The sequence below is a fragment of the Barbatula barbatula genome (assembly GCF_947034865.1).
Source record: "Barbatula barbatula genome assembly, chromosome: 10".
In the NCBI taxonomy this organism is placed as follows: domain Eukaryota; kingdom Metazoa; phylum Chordata; class Actinopteri; order Cypriniformes; family Nemacheilidae; genus Barbatula; species Barbatula barbatula.
In genome coordinates this window covers 23,133,488-23,152,373 of record NC_136773.1, presented here as the reverse complement: position 1 = coordinate 23,152,373, position 18,886 = coordinate 23,133,488, and the positions used below count along the sequence as shown (strand labels likewise).

General features: G+C 41.2%; 2 protein-coding genes across 3 annotated transcripts in view; both read right to left on the bottom strand.

The window, feature by feature from the left end:
- arhgef17 (Rho guanine nucleotide exchange factor (GEF) 17) overlaps positions 1 to 6,309 on the bottom strand; it is a 49,802-nt gene extending 43,493 nt beyond the window's left edge. For both annotated transcript variants that reach the window (XM_079466132.1, XM_079466133.1), the window contains exons 1-2: positions 5,357 to 6,309; positions 1,633 to 5,186 (exon numbers count right to left, since the gene is read on the bottom strand). In XM_079466132.1, the coding sequence (XP_079322258.1) occupies positions 1,633 to 5,186; positions 5,357 to 5,858 (4,056 nt within the window). In that variant the 5' untranslated portion in view covers positions 5,859 to 6,309. The remainder of the gene's footprint in view (positions 1 to 1,632; positions 5,187 to 5,356) is intronic.
- A 568-nt stretch (positions 6,310 to 6,877) lies between these two features.
- On the bottom strand, positions 6,878 to 18,320 carry p2ry6 (pyrimidinergic receptor P2Y6). The gene is made up of 2 exons (XM_079465225.1): positions 18,175 to 18,320; positions 6,878 to 9,451 (listed from the first exon to the last, which is right to left on the bottom strand). Exon 2 carries the CDS (start codon positions 9,428 to 9,430, stop codon positions 8,465 to 8,467), a length of 966 nt encoding a protein of 321 aa, XP_079321351.1. The 5' UTR covers positions 9,431 to 9,451; positions 18,175 to 18,320; the 3' UTR covers positions 6,878 to 8,464.
- Between the last annotated feature and the right edge of the window lie 566 nt (positions 18,321 to 18,886).

Sequence of the window (18,886 nt, the reverse complement as noted above, 5' to 3'; positions counted from 1 at the left end):
AAAACACATCTACAGGTAATCTACACCCGAGGTGAACACAGAGCGAGAACATCCGCACGTTTATATTTCTCCATTATCTGACACACCCAATTTACCTCACAGATCTTTCCATTTTCTCTCCGTTAAATATGAGAGACATCCAGCATGTGCAGCATCGAAACAAACAAAATCACATTAGTGATAACCGCTTCAAAATCACCACCAATACACACATGTTCAGCTTGAATAAAAAACTTGCTTTCATATCACATTATTTGCAAGTACAAGTTAAGCGCATGCTTTCAGGGGCTGCTGTATATAAATGGAATCTGTGGAAGGATTTGGACACTGTAAGTCAAAAAGAGCAGCACTGAGGTCATAAAGAAAGCATTAAGCTCTGGAAAGATGCCTGAAGCCACACGATTAAGAGGAACGTTTAGCCTTATTTAAGCTTTGTGTTTTTGTAACCAAACTACACATTTCTCCTGGTGTGTTGGTACCAAGCTGACTGACAACGCTGAGCAAACATCTTCCCAACTGCAAGTTTCATAATGACCCTCACAAGAAAAAAGACAATTCAAAAAGTAAGGAGAGGAATGTGGGTCCTGTAGGCCAACAATGCATGCTGTCATTCAAACAACCTCATCTTATATAATCAGCCAATACCAAGCATCAGCTCCCAACAGCTCAGAGTGAAGCACGATATTGAATGAAAGCGCTGGCACGGATGACATCCTAAGAAAATACAACACCATAAAAGGTGGACGGAGAGAACTATGACCAACCCCAGTGTCTGAGACTGAGGGCCTACCAAAAATAAATGCATCACTTTGTAAAACATCACAGCACTTGGACACACGCTGTACCACAAAGCCCAACACTCTTTAATATAGACAATTCTGAAAGGTATTTGCACTTAAGGTCAGGCTGGTAACAGAAGAAGCTATTTTTAATACCAATTCAAGACCTTCTTATGTTTCACACAACGGATAAACCATTGAGCATAAATAGCCAAGATAAAGCATCGCCTCCAAAATACGCCAGTTAAGAATGCCAGAACATTTCAACTTTTAATAGCGGAAATTATACGAAGGAACATTTGCAGGACACACACAACCCAGGCACTCGACCAAAAGACAGGTAAGGGAAGGGAAAGAAAAACAGCACGAAGCAGAACCTGTTGTTGGTAAATGTCTTTCATATTTCCTAGAAGCATCATTCAGTTTTGCTTATTCCATCTTGTTCAGACAAAAACAAATGTCATGAGCTGTAAATTCAGATTCACTAGAACATGAGGAATCAACACATCAAACGCTGTACAAATAGAGACATGATTCTACACACACACACACACACACACAGTCTGACTGCCTTGAAGCACTCATCCAAATTCTCTTCAGAGTGATACATCCGTTTTATCCTAAATCTAACTCAGTCCAGCACACCGGGTTTAAAATTGAAAACTAAAAACAACTTCACAAAAAAAGCTACAGACTTTAATTACTGGACCACACTTGAGCGGTTAGATTACATTACAAAACAGATTTCAACGTTATTGGAGAAATGACATCCACACCTTCAGAAACACTCGAAAGCACATCAACAATATTGATTCAAACAAACACATTGATTCAAAATAAATATATCACTCACCACCCTTGGTTTGGTCTTCAAAGGAGCAGTGGCAAGTTCCTCGCTGGACTTTCTCTCTTGCTTTGACTCAGCATTGTTGGTAGGGACTGAAGGAGTAGATGTAGCGCCCTCGGGTATAACCTCAACTGTGGCTGCGGGGGTCTCCATTTGACCCTCAGGAGAGCTTGGAGCCAGGATGTGTGACTCAGTGACGTCCTCTAACAATGGGGTGTCCTCCCCCTGGACTACCTTGCAGGCAGGTGAAAACTCTGGGATGTGCCTAGACCTCTGGTGATCCTCAGAGATTTTTGAAGAATCTATTGGCACGAATGTGGCCGGTTCACTGGCATGGCGGACATGTTTGGATTTGACCTTTAAGACTGGAAGCTGGGGAAGGATGGAGGTGGTATCCGGGCGTTCAGACAACAGTTCCTCACTCTGCTCCTCCAGCTGATCACTATCATCACAAGATGCCTGGTGGGTTAAGCGATTAGTGCGTTTCTTGCTTCTACGACTCATGCGAGGAGACAAAACTTGAGCTAGCTTGGGGTCAAAGGGAAAGACAGGCTCGTCCGCCACTTTTGCTTCTCCATTTTGCCTAAGGTGGGTGGGTGAAACATGCTCAGATTGGGAACGATGCCTCATGGGGGAACAACACAGCTGTCGCTCGCCACAGAGTTCCCATAGCTCGTCTCTTTGCTCAGATAAAATGGGCTCACTGCTGGAAGGTGGTATGGATTGTTCTAATTCGCAAATAGGCTCGCTGGGATGTCTCTGAAATTCTGTGACTGTCTCTGCCAGTTCACCACGTCTGCTGGGATCGCTAAAGCTCTTCTTCTTCACCGCCTTGCCATTGGCTTTCTCATCGATGAGGTTGTCCATCGCGCCGGGCTCACACACAATGCTTTGAATCACCGTACTGTAATCTCGCAGGCTGTCGCTACAAACAGAGAGGTCACTGCCAGCACTACACGTGTATTCAGAAAGGTCTGCAGCCGAAGACTGCATGCAACCGCTCACCTTTGAGTTTAAAGAGAGGGAACCCAGCAGGTTGCTGTCCATGGAAAAGTTCTTTCCGCCATCCTCAGTGATTGAACGCCGTCTGTGAGGCATGGGATCGCTCAGCGAGCGGTATGCAGATTCACCGTTTGACTCTCCGTTGCTGCCATTGCTGGAGTCCGAGCCGTTGTTACCAGATGAGGAGAATTTCCTTCTCCTGCGAATAGCGCTGGGAGTCGACGGAGCCTCTGAGGCCCCCTGGTTTACATTTTTACTGCTGCTAAAGTCTCCTCCTATGGCTACTCCCTCATACTCTGTCCTAACAGAGGGAAGCTGAGATGAGAGAGATTCATCTGGTGTTGTATCAGGCATCTGCTGCTCATACAACCCTGACTGATTCCAAACAGTGAGGGTCTGCCCTAGCAAATCTTTACTACAGGATAACCCCCCATATGAGCCAACCTCTGGCTCCGTGACAATTCCTTCATCTGTCAGGCTAGATTCATGACCAGAAAGTTCATCCATTGACTTATCACAGAACACATTCTCCTCTGAATTTCCTTTCTGTAAACATTTTCCACTTTCTCTGTCAGCCTCTCCTTCCTCACACCCTGTAAATCCAGTAAGACTCCTCTCCTCCCGTTTTGCCTCATCTCCCTTTTCAATACCTTCTTTAGCATCATTGTTTCGCCTCCTGAAACTTTCTTCCTCAAAATCATCCTCGTCCTTACTTTCACCCATCTGACAGATGTCCCTCATTACCTGTCTGGCTTCTAGCACATAGCGGTCTTGTAGAGGGGTTGGCATTGGCTCCTCGTAACCATAACCACTCCTGCAGTCATCGCTCTCCACCTCCCTGTCAGAAACCACCACCCGCTCTACACTACCTTCACAGTTTAGCCGCTGCTCGGAGGAACTCCTCAAACCTGGCCCGCTTCCATAACAACGCTGCACTACAGGCTTCTCAGAACACGTGAAAGACTTGGCCCTTCTCAAAGTAGCAGTGAGGTCCTTCAGGGAGGGCCGTCCAGGGTGGGGCCTATGCGTCTTGGAGCCCATTCTATACACTTCTGTGCTCTGACCAACCTGAAAAACAGAGTTCAGACCTCCCTCATCGCCGTGCCCTTTCTTCCTCATTCTTAACTCAGATAGATCTGTCTTAAGGTAGCTGAGAAGCGCTAGAGTTTCTGAGGAAATATCAGGGTTTGACATAGAGATCCTGTTCTTGTCTTTATCATCGTTTAAAGAATGGTGAAGTACCTTGTTTTCGTTACACTCTGCTGGACTGGAGCTGGGCACCAGTCTGGGATGAACTCGAACAGGGGAATGGGAAAAGTTGTCTCCGTGGCCAAAACTGGGTGAGCGGTACATGGTGGCATTCCCATGGTATGTTTTACTTTGAACAGTCGATGACGCCCTGCCAAAGACGTGGGAGCTGGCTGGTTGATCTTCTTCTTTCAACGTCTCTGTGCTAGAATACCTGCTATTGCTTCTCGACCCCAGTGGACTGGATATAAATGAGGGTATCGTGACCTTTGACACCCGTGACACCTGTGGGACAGGGCTGCCTCCAACTGGTCCTTCAAAAGTTCTATATAGATGCCTAAAGTTTTCCTTAGATACATGTGAACCGAGAGATGAGGTACCACGTTTCCATGACAGGTCCGTAAAGCAACCTCTCGACCGCAGGCCCTCAATCCCACGTCCGTCCGGCCGAGAATCAGAGCTCTCTAAGTGTTCCATCATTACAGGTTGGTCGTCGCTGTCGTCCGACACCTCATTATCCCTACTGCAGCTACTTTTCTTCTTTTTTCTTAGTGAGCGACGTCTCACATCCCTGTTGTGGTGAGCTAGCGTTGCAGGACTGTCCTCCTCACTGCCTGAAGACCTCCCCCTCACCTTTGCCTGGGAGCCATGCTTGTTTAGGAGGAAATGTGTGCCGAGTGTCCTTCCACTCGACTTCTCGTCCTCTTCTCCAGAGCTCAGTCTTCCCCGGGTGCCAGCTAGCTCCACGGAGGGCCTCGTCTGTGGTTTGGAGGAGTTATGCGAGGAATGCAAGCTATCCGGTGGCTGCGGCTGCTCTTCCCTCTGTCTCTGCTCCTGCAGCTGCCAACGGTGAGCATACGAGTGAGTCCTGAGGGGTGAGACGCTGGTTCTGCTGCGGGGAGGGGGTGCCGGGGGAGAAGACTGGAGGTCACTGCAACTATTATTCTGTGGGGGATCACAAATCGACTCGCAGGAATGGCTTTCAACACTTGAAGTTTGATATCTGTTGCAATTTGGGGTGGAATAGTCTACATACAGTTCGCTGTTTTCATTATCAGACCTGCTCGAGTCATGGCAGGGCCCAGCCGGATGGTGTGAGTCAGAGCTACCATATTCAGCATTGAAAGAATGTTGGAGGTGTTGACAGTCAGATTTCAAGTCATCAGCATCAGACGTCGACCTGTGTTGCTTTCTGCGTCCATCCCCAAAAAGTTCTCTAATCTTAGTAACACTTGGCCAGTTTGCATCAATGTGAATAGTCTCTCCATATGAAGGGTGATAGCTACGATGAGATTTACACGTTGGGCTCCCTAAGACAAAAACAAAATGTTGTTTTACAAAATTGTCTATACATTGTTAAAATAAAACCCGGTGAAATTCATCAGAACTTTATAGGGATTCATTATTAAGGGCAGACAACTAAACACGTTTACACTCCAGCACACAATCACTGAAAATCTGGTTACATAAGTTCTCTTACCTGTTTTGGTGCCAGCCCCAGTGTTTCGAACTCCTCTGTCCGAATCAGAGCCTGACACAGACTCTTGAGTCGAACTGTATTGGTTGCTATCCTTGAGTTTCTCAGCCCCAAGGTCCAAAATCTCCTTGGATGAGCAGCTGTCGTCCAAAATCGAATCCTCGCTACATTTAACAACTAGAGTTGTGCTTTTACCATTTCCAGTGTTGCTCTGCGTCCCCGCGTTTGAAACGAACTTTTCGGAAAGCTCACGGACAGACAGAGAGGTCGCGTGAGAGCTTCTCTTTAGATCTGAGCCCTTGAGATTGGACGCGGAGATTTTGGAAACTTTTCTGGATACAGTAACAGCGCGCGTCGCCTGCGAGGGCTGAGCGCTGCGCTCTGCGGCGTCTGGGGGAAGGGCACCGCGCCTCTCCAAATCCTCTCCAAATGATCTGCGCTTTGCTTTGCAGCTTTCCAGCTGTTTAAAAGAAACGCTCCTATAAACCGGCGCTTTCCTCTCCATCTCCTTTCAGACGTTGCGTTGCCTGTCCTCCCAGTTATTACTCTTCCCTTTTTTCAGTTCATTGATAATTTGTCCACACTTTTTTCCTCCGTTGCTTTGCCCCCGTTGAAAAAAACCTTCCAATGCACCCATTTAACCACAAAACTTGCCTGGCGGTGTTGCTCGGGGGAGACAAAAACAAGAACAGCACAGAATGAGATTGTTTACGCAAACAAATGAATGTACTTCCAAACGTATGACGATGTCCTGGTTTCCATCCATGCGTTAAGAAAGAGCTCAAAGCCGGAGCAGAAAAATCCCAAGCGTTTCAACTCTGCACGAACTCCGGCAAAGTTTGAATGATGTGCAGATTCCAAAGTAAATCCCATTTCTTTGGCCGACAGTCTCTTTCGGAGCGCATCCTCGCCAGCGCTTAAGCTTATTTTGACACAATTACGCGTTTCCGTGACTCTTGGCTCGTTACATGCAGATAAAGTTAGCTGCTTTGTTTGAGGGAGGGGCTAAAACATGGGGTCGGGGGTTAGAGAGAGAGACCCCTGGGAAATATGTGGGGCGATCAAGCTTTTCCTCTTTCTGATGAGAGAGCAGATCGCAGAAGGCGGTGGTTGAACGCACAGTGGGAAAATGTTCGGACTTTATTTTTCACTGATAATGTTTTGTATACTCCGAGGAGTTGAAGTTGTGGTTACTGTTTGTTATGGTTATTGCCTGGTTTAATCATCACATGTGTTTAATGTGCTCAGTCTTTGTTCTGTAAAAAGTTTTCAGTTCTTTGTTTCAAAGATTTTCGAGCCTTTTTTTAGTTGCATGAGTGTTTAGTGGACTCTAGCGGTCACAGTGAACATTTATCAACCGAGTACAATCCAAACTCTTTCATTCGCTTCGTTCATCACATTAAAATCGATATAAAACAGTGTTTGTTTTATTCTACTATGTAAAGAAAAGTCTTTACCCAAGAATTTACCCGCAAAATCACCTTTCCAAAATGCAAAATGCATTACATCTTAGACAGAATGATTCATTTGACATGGATCTTTATTTAACTGGTTGTGAATGCACACGCTGAACAACAAGGAGACAGATTCGTATTAGTTCCATGTTTTGACAAGTAACAACACAAAAACACACAAATGAATCAAACGAATTATGATGTCACATTTAATAAAATAACAAAATGTCTTTCACTATTCATATTATAAATTACATTTCGGACAAACTTTGCTACATATGATGGAAACATATATTTTCTGTAAAGTTACACATTGTGAAAAGCACTATACAAATGTCAAAATAAATCTATTGCATTTTCACAGTCATGCATATTTACACAGACATTAATTGTGAAGACATTTTCTTTGCAAAGCAACTAACACATATACATTTATCCTTATTTTGTGTAAATAGTGCTTTGGTACAGACATAAATGTTTTCTTCGTTATATGTATATTTGGCGTTTGCCTCAATGTTCCATGAAATACATTTTCATTAGAAAAATGGACAAAGTGCTCCACCTGGTGGCAGACACAGTTAATTGAATTTGAGATGCAGAAACTGCATTTGTTGAACTGAACCGAACTCCAACCTTCAGTTACTGAGCTAAATTCATGAATTTAAAGCAGAAAAATGACACAAACATATATACATTCAAAGTACTAGAAGCCCAGTGTTCGGTTCGACTGAAATGCAGCTCTTATCATGATAATACGTCTTTATCAAATCCATTTGTAACAGGTCTTGTCATTTTCTCTTTCTTAAAAGCACAAGAATTCAACTGTAACACTGTTTACACATTTGAATAAATGAACAGACGCAAGCTTTCCATTTCTCTGAATCAGACACTCAACATGTGTCACTGATAACATTACAAATACAGGCTACAAGACATCAAGTCATATACACTGTACACTCATTTAAACACTTATATGTTGTTTTTTTGTCTTTATTCTTTTTTCAGTTTTTGTATACACTGTAGTGCATTACTGTTTTTATTTCATTCTAATGTCTCTATCTCAGTGCATATTTGCACCACGTGTACACTTTCTTCTGCACTAAGCTCCTGTCACCAAGTCAAATTCCTTTGGGTGTGTGTGAACATACTTGGCAATAAAACTCCTTCTGATTCTGATTCATATGCGGGATATTCAGTGTCAGTAAGTCGTGCGATTAACACGATGCGATAAAGACCATCAGACCGTGTGCCGCAAACGTGACAGTCCTGTGTTAGTTACACAAGATGATCATTCAGATTCATATTTTATGCATATTTGTACAAGTCAGTCACGGTTTGTTGTTGTTATTTTTATTACTGACACTGAACGTCTGCTGTTACAGTCAAACATACGTTCGCAGACCAGCTGACTCCATGATCATGTGTCTGAATTGAAGCATGTCAGATAAGATCTCTCATAATCATCGTCCGCTTTTCTCTTATTCACAGGGTATAAAACCCTTTATATGTTTGTGACTCAAAAATCACAGTTCTTCAGTCATCATAGGATACATCCCTTCATAGTCAACAAAACCTTCATGGTGTGTTAGTGTAATATTTCAACACAGCACCTCTACGGTGTTTTTTTATTATAAGTCTGATTCAGAAGACCAACCGATCATCTTGAAAATTGTTCTTTCAGTGAAGTGATCTTGAGCAGTAAAGTCTGTGTACTGCGTCTGAACTTGGGCTGGGTGAAGTAAAACAAAATTGGATCCAGTACACTGTTCATACTGGCAAAGGGTCTGGTGCATTTGTAGACCACCGACAGCAAGTTCCTCAGTTCACAGGACGCCGTGGGAAACGTCCGCACCAACAGGTAGAGCGTTTTTGTCACGTGGAACGGCAAAAAGCTGATGGCAAACACCAACATCACGATGATTATCATCTTGACGGCTTTAGTCTTCTTCTCCACGCGGGAGTGTCCTCTGGCCTCTCCGGGCTGGCAGAGAACCTTCGCCATTTTACAGTAGAGCACCAGGATGACCATGAACGGCAAGACGAAGCCCACGCAGGTCAAGGCGATGCCGTACGGGAAATATTCCGGAGCGCGCTCGGGGACGCTCAGGTCGTAGCACACAGTGCGGTTGCGTTGGATGCCCGTCGCCGCAAACTCGAACGTAGGAGCGCAGAGCGCCGCCACGTACACCCAGACGCACGCGCAAATGATCCAGGCGAACTTGCGCCCGCCTCTTTTGGGCCACGGAGTCATCGGGTGGCAGATTCCCAGGTAACGCTGGACACTGATGCAGGTGAGAAAGAAGATGCTGCCGTGCAGGTTGCTGTAGAACTGAAAGCGAACCATGCGGCACGCGAGGTCGCCAAAAGGCCAGTAGTCTCTGCTGGCGTAGTTGTAGATGAGGAGCGGGAGCGAGCAGACGTACAGGAAGTCCGCCACCGCCAGGTTCAGCATGTAGATCTTAGTGCGCGTGAGCGCGCGCCGACAGCTCCAGATGCGCAGAATGATGATGAAGTTGAGCGGCAGGCCGAAGATGAAGACCAGACTGTAGACGCATGGGAGGAGATATCGCTTGAAGTCCTCGTTGTAGGTGCAGGAGGGCAGAGAGGAATTGTTGGTTGCCATCTCAACAGTTTGCCTCACATTCTGAAAAGAGAAGAATAAATAATATTGTAAATAAATATAAACAGTATAATGAATAAATTATATGTTTGATTCAAAAGATTCATCAAATGTATTGTGTTATGCCGTCATTATTGCATTTAACACTGTTTTCAGTGGTTGTATTAAATGTTTTCCTGAATACCCTGTGAATTAAACGTTAGATATGTTGCGCACTTACATTTTTATTTGTTCAAGTAAAAGGAACTTTTAAGAAAAAGGTGTTTTGGGATATCAAAAATGTTTCTTCTATGCAATGCTAAAAAGAACCTTTTATATTTATCATATTGTATTTTTAAACTGAAAGTCGAAACGTTGCCTTCCTTTAGTCTGCGCATGCAAACACATATTCATGTAGTCCAAGTAAAGGAATACGGAAGAAAGTTACAGTCACTGGGCAAGTTTATTCATTCTACAATAAGTAAAATAACTCTGGCATTGAACAGACAGATGAAACATCAAAGTTAATGAGGAATGTGTGTGTGTGTGTGTTTTAATATGAGGTCTCTGATCACACACACACTATCAGCAGGAATCATTTCCTTGTTTATGTGATATTCGATATTTGAATTTAGTAGATGTGCTTGAATAGGTCTTTCAGAAATGTTTGAGAATTGTTGAGAACTATTCATTTAATGCTTCGCTGTAACATTGAGAAATCCAGAAAGGATCCACATGCAGTCAGATCTTTAATAAACAAAAACACAAAGTACAAAACAACAAAACTACCGAGCTCTGTATACTGTTGTATAGCCTATATGAGACATGTTTTATTCAAAGCCTACTGATGCTTTTTGTTGTCCTTATGTTGTTCCAATTGCTTCCATTGTTCACCACATTTGTAAGTCGCATTTGATCATATGTAAATATCAATAGAAGAACAAAGAAACAAGGCACTGAAATAATCCAAAGGGCATTGAGTAATGACACTGGAAACAGGAACAAACAAATAACGACTCCCACTAGACAAAGAAAACACTGGAGCTGCGTCTGAATACGTTCACTCATTCACGATTCCCTATATAGCGAATGTTAAATAGTCCACTATATGGGGAAGAAGTGAATGAAAATCTATTTTGGATACTGACATAATGTATCCTGCGTCTGACAGTACTGTCACGGACATTCGTCATAACGCTTATATTACACGTGTGTGGCTTTACGGATTGTTTTGTAAAATGGAAAAGTTCATTTTTACGTCATTTGTCACGTTTATTGTATTCATTTTTAATAAAGAGAACAAAACAAATGTGTTGCCACGTTTATTTACTACTACATTTATTACGTTGAATAACATAACATTAAAATAAAATACAACTCAATTTTATTTATATAGCGCTTTTCCCAATGTGCATTGTTCCAAAGCAGCTTTAAAGGGGAAGTTAAAAACACAAAAAAGGTAAAACACAGTACATGAATAGTTTAACTTGTTATATAAACACCTAGTAAATAATATCTAATGTCAGCATCTCCCGGTGGTTTTTTTGCATATTTTGCATGAAGTGAATGTTTGTCTGTAAAGACGTGTCTTTAATCTAGATTTAAATTGGGCGAGTGTGTCTGATCCTGGAATAATATCAGGAAGGTTATTCCAGAGTTTAGGTGCTACGTATGAGAAAGCTCGACCTCCTCTGGTGGATTTAGTTATTCTAGGTGTTATCAAAAGTCCTGAGTTTTGAGATCTTAGAGAGCGTGATGGGTTGTAGTGTGATAGAAGCTCTGTTAGGTAGGTAGGGGCTAAACCCTTTAAGGCTTTATAAGTGATTAAAAGAACTTGAAAGTCAATACGATACTTAATGTGTAGCCAGTGAAGGGTTGATAACATTGGGGTTATGTGATTGTATTTTCTGGACCTGATAAGAACTCTGGCAGCTGCGTTCTGAACTAACTGTAGTTTGTTTATTGATGATGCAGGACAAACACTAAGTAGAGCATTACAGTAGTCAAGTCTTGAGGTCACACATGCATGAATAAGCTTCTCTGCGTCAGCAACACATATGATATTTCGTAATTTGGCAACATTTCTTAGGTGGAAAATGTTTTTGTGACATTTGACATGTGATTTCGAACACTCCTATATGAAATTCATTCATATTATACTCAAAAAGTAGAAAATAACTGTCAACAAGAACAAACAGACATGTCACTCTCCTCCAGCCAGGGCTTCGTTTGTGCCGAAACAAGCCGAAATCCGATCCGGCACCTTGGCAGATCACTAAAGCGCTACTGAAAAACGTTTGTGTTGACCTGTTGCGTGCATATATATTTAATTAAAAAGCAAGTATAATAATTACAATGGCAATAACTTCTTTAATTTGATAATAAACAGGCTGTCAAGTTTGAGATGCTTGAAAGTTGTGTGCAATACCCATCTCTTCTGTGAATACTTGACAGACAAATGAATTTTTTTTATGTACACTAACCCTCTCTCCTTCTCTCAACAGGTAGTGGTCTAGCTTTTGTTGAACTAGTGACTTTGTATTAACACCAGTTGTATTATTGCTCCTGTATGACATATTGCTGCCGAAAAGCTTTGGATAAAAGCGTCTGCTAATGACTGAATGTAAATATGCTTGAGCTGTTCCTTATAACGGCAGAAACAATGTGTCATTCTTCAATGCCTGAGCAAAGTCGTCAAAGTATTTCTGTAATTTCCTCTTAGAACTGCTGCCACGACTGTGTTTCCTAAACAGCAGGCATCCACAAAAGCACAGCATTTATTGTGTTTCGTAATCGTCTGTTTGCGCAAAAATGATTATATACAGTGACTTACTTTTCTTACCGATATGTAGTGGCAGATTATTAGGAAGTGATGGTTGAATGGATGGGAACGGTGCGTATTCGAAAATGTTTTATTCGATATTCCAATTCTGTGCATAAGCTAAATTCGCAACATTGAATGGACCACGGAAACTGTTTCCATCACCTCAACGTGCAGATTAAGCTTCATCTGAGATTATCTTCGCGTGTCCGTTCCCATTAAGACTTCTGTATGCGAATTTTCAAAACATCTGAATTGGATAGAAAACTCTCAGACATTGCACATTCCGTTACTTCTCCACGCCCCGCTAATTTGCCGGATCAGCCACGCCCCCTTATTCCGGCATCTCGGAAATGACTAATTAAACACAACTGCCTCCAGCTGATTCTAATCAGACGGTTGACTCGCGTTGTATTATGGGAAATATGAGTGAGCGAGTGTACGTCGGATATACACTCAAACCACCTTTGCACTTGACCACCTGACTACCTTCATGACGTAATTCCTGTTTTTGGCCCAAGTGTTCTAGTGGCTGTGAAGATCCCAAGTGAGCATGTATATCTAGCCGTTGGGTCACACTAAGCAAGTGCAAACATCTAAAGTTATTGAATGTGGAATGTGAAAAAGTAGTTTTACTACGAAATTATATTTAATATCTAACTTATTATATAGTCAAGTCTACTTCTATAGTGCTTTATTTGTAGTGTATCAAAGCAGCTGCACCCCAAAAAAACAAATAGAATATGTAAATATATAACCTTAAAAAGTAGTTGTATAACTTACACTGCAAAGCTTTCCGCAACATCTCGCGACACAAGGGCACAAAGTCTCATGATATATCCAGGACGTGATGCATGATGGGATACAATTTACCACTTGGAAGCTGTGTTCAAGATGGCCAAACACTACAAAATGGTGGACACCGATACAATGCACTATATAGGAATTCAGTCACAGCTTGGGGTTTAAATACACAGAAACTAACAAGATAACAAGACTCAACTCAACATGGCACAGAACAGGAAGTAACATAAAAGTTCCCAAACACAGTGGAAACACAGACTGGTTTCATTTAAACGCTCTGATGGCACCAAACACAATAGCCAAACTAGTTTTCCATCGTTCTTTGTTTGGTCAAACAGATCATTGTGTGTGATGGGGAACAAATGCATAGCACATAAAGCATGTCGTGTGATCCCCTAAATGTTTAAAATAACATGCTCGGTTTAGCACTCCTGAATTATTCATGTGACTTTATTTTCTTTGTTTTGTGAAAGGCGAATGTCAGTTCCAGTGAAAGGTTACATGAGAGTTTTCATGGCGCTTGCGTCAGACACAAGCTGAATCAAAGACACAGGAAAAGACAGAATTCACATTTCTCTTCTTCTGCTTTCACTTCTCTGTCTTCATGAAGCAATTCTCATTCAAATGAAGATCTGACCGTCAAAGTCAAATCCTATAAAGGATCAAGTGATTTAAGGCCATTCACGCTCATGGAGAAGTTGACAAACAAACCGTACATAACGGTTTCAAGGTACACCACGGTTTGGAAAAGTCACGCTTTTAAAACCACAGAATTTATACCGTTCCAAAGGTATGAAGTGTTTTTATGTCTCAATAAAGACAGAAAGTGATCAGGTTCTGTGCTATTTTTTAGTTTTTTGCTTAATCTGTTGTTTATAGATATATGAGGGCCTATGCATTTTGTGTTGCTTAAAAATTAAATATGTTGACTTCAATGTTTTTTACCCAGAGAAAGTATGTATTAAAAGAATTATAGATTTTAAAGCTGTAATCGTATTACATACCGGGAAAGCGTGATATTTTGGCTCAAGATTATCATACCATACTTCTGGTGTGACATAGCAAAAACTTTTAAAACAAATTAAATACTGTTTTACATTATAAATCGTTACATTTATAATATAAAACAGCATGAGAGAGAATGATCTCCATCTTTTATTTGAGCTTGACTAAAATATTGAAATCCAGATTGCAAACAGTGTTATTTATGACTCCGGTGTTATTTATGTTTTAAAAGGAGGTGATAAAAAGAACAATAAGCATTAGTTAACAAGCTTCAGCAGCCACTGCAGGTCATGTGTAAATGACAGGTTATATCTGGTCTTTAATATTTGATCTAAACAGGGATTAATGAAAGCATTCCCGTAAAGACCTTTCACTTGTTTGTTCTAGTGAACTAGTCAGTTTGTTCACTCTTTTTGATTCATTACTTTAACAGTCATCATCATCATCATCAGGCATCTTGCACAACACAGATGAGAAATTCAGTTTCACAAGAGTGTCGGTCAGTCTTGACTTGTGTTTGCCCAACAATACACAACACCTGTGATCATTCAACACGCTCTGTGCAAGTAAAGTTCTCTTGAGCAACTTCCTCCGATTCTTAATCAAACATCTCCGAGAGAGCTGGAATGGAGAGAGCATGCTTGATTCGTCTGGACAGGTTGAAGAAATGTGAGCTTTGCTGAAAACGGCCTCAGGTAAACTTGAGCCAATACACCAAGTTCTAAAAAGAGAGTTCAAAAATGTACTTGGGGTGTTTATTGTCATGGTTTTCTAGGCTTTTACAAATAAGGTTTCTTTGTCAGGCTGTTTGGTCCCATACCTTTAACATCCACTAGAAACGTTTGGATACACAAAAGTCTCTTTGTAGTTGAAAAAGGGTTTGAAGACTATAAAATGTAAATAAGAATAAAGCATTAAGCCCCAAGAAGCAGTGGGTTACAGTGCATTTTATAACAGCTAAGTGAGTTGTGGCACGGCGTGAAGGGAAGTGTCTAAAACCCCATTAGGCCGTGTTCACACTTGACTTCTGTTTGGACAAGAAAAAGTTGACAATGGCGCTTTATAAGTTAAAAATGCTTGCAGCGTTGTGGTGACAGATCGCATTCAAAGACAGCAGTTGTGCACAAAGGAAGACAGGCTTCATAGGCAGCGTGACGGAAGTCTATTAGAATTTTAAACAGAGAGCGATTTTTGCAATAACCAATCACGTATTTAAAAACTACAATACTAATTTCTCGCTAGGAATGCAATCAGAAGTTATTGAAAGTGACAATCACGTTCCTTGCATGTTGTTTTGGAAATGACAGATCTCTGTCGTTGGCTAGCTGTGAAAAAGGTGCTTGACATCGGGCATTTCTTTCAGAAAAGTTGAACTTTTTTCTACCTCAAAAGACGCTCTGAGCTGCAGAAAAAGATGCTGGCGTTTAAAAAAGCGCTTAGGACTGTTTTTGAAAACACAGTTTACTCCATAGCATTCAAATGTAAAACAGATTCTAGCAGTGTGAACACGACCTTAGCTGTTTTAAAATGCTCTGTAACCCCCCCTGCTTCAGGGGCTTATTGCTTTTATAAAACGGTTATTCCATATGCGTAGCAAGTTTTCATAAAGTAAATAAAATGATATTTAGGCCATGTAATTGCTCATATAAATCGCTTATTTTATAAAAGCTTAAAACTCGTTTCAGCCAATCGGAATCAAGGACCAGAACTGACCATTTTATAAATCTTTTTTTTTTAAATAAAAGAGTTCATCTGTATCTCTGAAATATATATTATCTGAAATTATATTACTATTGCTCTGAAAAACTCAACAAACAGAAGGATTTAACATCCAATATTATTCATGTCTGTAGAACACATGCCAAGCAGTTTTATAAATGATGCCCAGAAGGTCCCTGCACGGTCACAACCAGACAGCACAAACCAAACACGTGCCAAAACTCGTCTGGATCCAGAATGAGATCTTAACAGGATTAAAGCAACACGCTGCGGTGGACTGAGACGATGGATCTGACAGGGAGTGGTGGTCATGCCTGTCGATTTAAACAAACACGGATCATCACTGCTTTCTGACTTCTTATTGCCCGGCTGGAGGAAATGTTTGCTTGGCGAGTCGAGTCGAGATGAGAGCGTCTTGCAGGTGTCACATGGTTGAAGTTATTTTCGAACATTTATGACGTTCTTCTACAGAACACAAAGACATTCTGAACAACCTTGGTAACCAAACAACATCGGACCCATTTGACTTCCAATGAACGAACGCGAAACCACTGAGACATTTATCGAATATCTTCTTTTGTGTTCCACATACAGGTTTCGAACCACATGATGGAGACCTGTTTTAGTTTTGGGTGAACTGTTAGTTGACCAGAGCAAAAACAGACGTTTGAGACTCAGAATCGAACTGAGCCGGCAGGAGTCTTTATTTAGCCACGTTGCGATACTTGACATCACAAGACCTTGCACAATCTCAAACAGACTCCTGTTTAACAGTCATGCAAAAAAGAGAGTGTTGCGTGTGTATTTTGCCTGAGTTTAAAGCACGGGTTGTGCCTCAAACATTTCTCTAGCCCTAACACACATTTTAATGCAACCAACTTTGTGTTTGACTGTCATTTCCGTATCACAACAGAACTGTAAAAGGAATAACAACACAATGATGAAATGTCTCTGTGGTGATGTGATCATTTATTGGATGTAATTTGGCTCCGATGTTGTTTTTCATATTGGTTCCAGTAGCTCAATTGTTAGAAGACTTTTAATGTATTTTTAAACAGATGTTTCCTCAAAGCAAACATGTCTAACTGAAAGATGAACCACAACAAGCCAAGCAATGTGAACACTAGTTATTCAGTACAAACATGTGACGTATCAGCTCGTAGCTATAAAAAAATGTGAAAGAACAGACTGTGTGCGGTGGTCACCGTTTTATTGCTCATCACTTCTTCTTGGAGGCCTATTGGAAACCTCATAGTCATTTATGTAGGCGATCTTGTTTTTCCTCAAATTCTATAATCCTTTAAATGAATGTAAATAATGTATAGCACGGATCACATAACTCGGTTTTGAAAGAACGTGATGAGAAATGTTTGAGCACGTATGACTTTTGACAACACTTCTTAAATCTCGGCACAGCTGTGGACATTGAGATCTCTTTATAAACCTTCAAGGTGAGGATTACTGCAAAATAAACATCTTAGAAGAACAATTATTGAGCAAATGCCTTCTAATAGAGACAATGAAGACAACGGTCAAATGGCTTTAAAAAGCGATTCGCCCTGCAAGCGTTTATCCTACATGACTAGTCAGGTGCAAAAATAGCCCACCAGAGAGGAGATATCTTTAGCCCACTGACAACATCAAGCGGGAACACATTGGACACATAGCAGCAAACCAAATAACACTGAAACACTCATCCTTTATGACTGGGAAAGTCACATTGACTGACCGCTGTGATGTTAACAAAGCCAAATAAGCTGCAAGAAGTGTAAAAAGTTAGTTGGTTTGACATCATCTCTGGGAATGTTCTAGTAGCAGACCCGCCGTCTCTGAGACCTGTCCAAGCACATTAACAAACAGAGAAGCCATTCACCGAAGCATTAATAATCTACTGGAATTCTTTCACATATCTCGCTGATCCTTATTTTAATCAGAATGACACTTTATATACAGAGTTTGATTTACAGCATAACCGAGATTACTGTACCAAAAAAGGAAAAAAGTATCTATAATATACATGTCTCATATCTATTCATTTGATTTACCTTTCTTGTCAAAAATTATCATATTAAAATGATTTAACACTAGGGAAATGTAGTTTCTTTCATTGTGTTAGCAGGATACACAAAGTCAAACAGAACGACAGTAAACGCTTTATCTAATAATAGTAATAACAATACGTTTATTTTATAAATTGAACTCAAGATCGCTATTTGTATCTGCGTGTGTATAAAAGCAAAACGTATTGTATTAGTTTAGACTTGTCGTTGTCCATGTGACTGTAGTGTTTACATTAGCCTACATTTCTAAATGCATGTGATGCATGCGATGCGTGCAATTCAGAGTTCGTTTCGTGCACGTTATTTCAAGTTCAAATGAAAGTTTAACGTTTAAAGTTGCAATTTATTTTCAAACTCACCTTTACTTTAACTGCTGGTTAGTTCGCTCTCTCTTGATAAACAGAAAACCTTTCAAAAGTGAGATGTCCTCAAAGAGAAGCTGTCGGAGTCTTCGTAAAAGCGCGTCTGATTTCTCACGCTCTTGTTTTCTAACCTGCGCGTCCTCGAAGCCCCGCAGGCATTAGCCACGCCCCTTAAACGGAACTCATTAATATTAATAGGGTTGAAACGAGCCACCACCAGAGCCAACGAGAGAGAGAGAGAGAGAGAGAGAGAGAGAGAGAGAGAGAGAGAGAGAGAGAGAGAGAGAGAGAGAGCGAGAGAGAGAGAGAGAGAGAGAGAGAGAGAGAGAGAGAGAGAGAGAGAGAGAGAGAGAGAGAGAGAGAGAGAGAGAGAGAGAGTTGCGTCAACTCCGTTGACTCCGATGACACGGTTCCTAATGTTGATTTTACATACAGAAATGTAATTTTTGGTCTTCATGAATGTGAAAAGAAAAGTGATATTTATTTTATAAACCTTCTTTTTCTGTTAGCTAAATGTCACATTCACAAATCTCGATTCTCTAAATGCACTCCTCTTTTTTTGAGGTTTAAACGTGAGTTGAAAATGTACTTTGAGTCTGTGAGTTCTCTATAAACTTAAAAGCTACAAGAACAGTGACTGTGTTTAAGGACTTGGCACTTGATCTGGATTGAAAGATTGAAGGAATTTAGTCTGGACTGAGGGAATCTG

Bases quoted from the DNA above. Each gene is read 5' to 3' on its own strand.
- p2ry6 (XM_079465225.1), bottom strand. From the start codon at position 9,430: ATGGCAACCAACAATTCCTCTCTGCCCTCCTGCACCTACAACGAGGAC.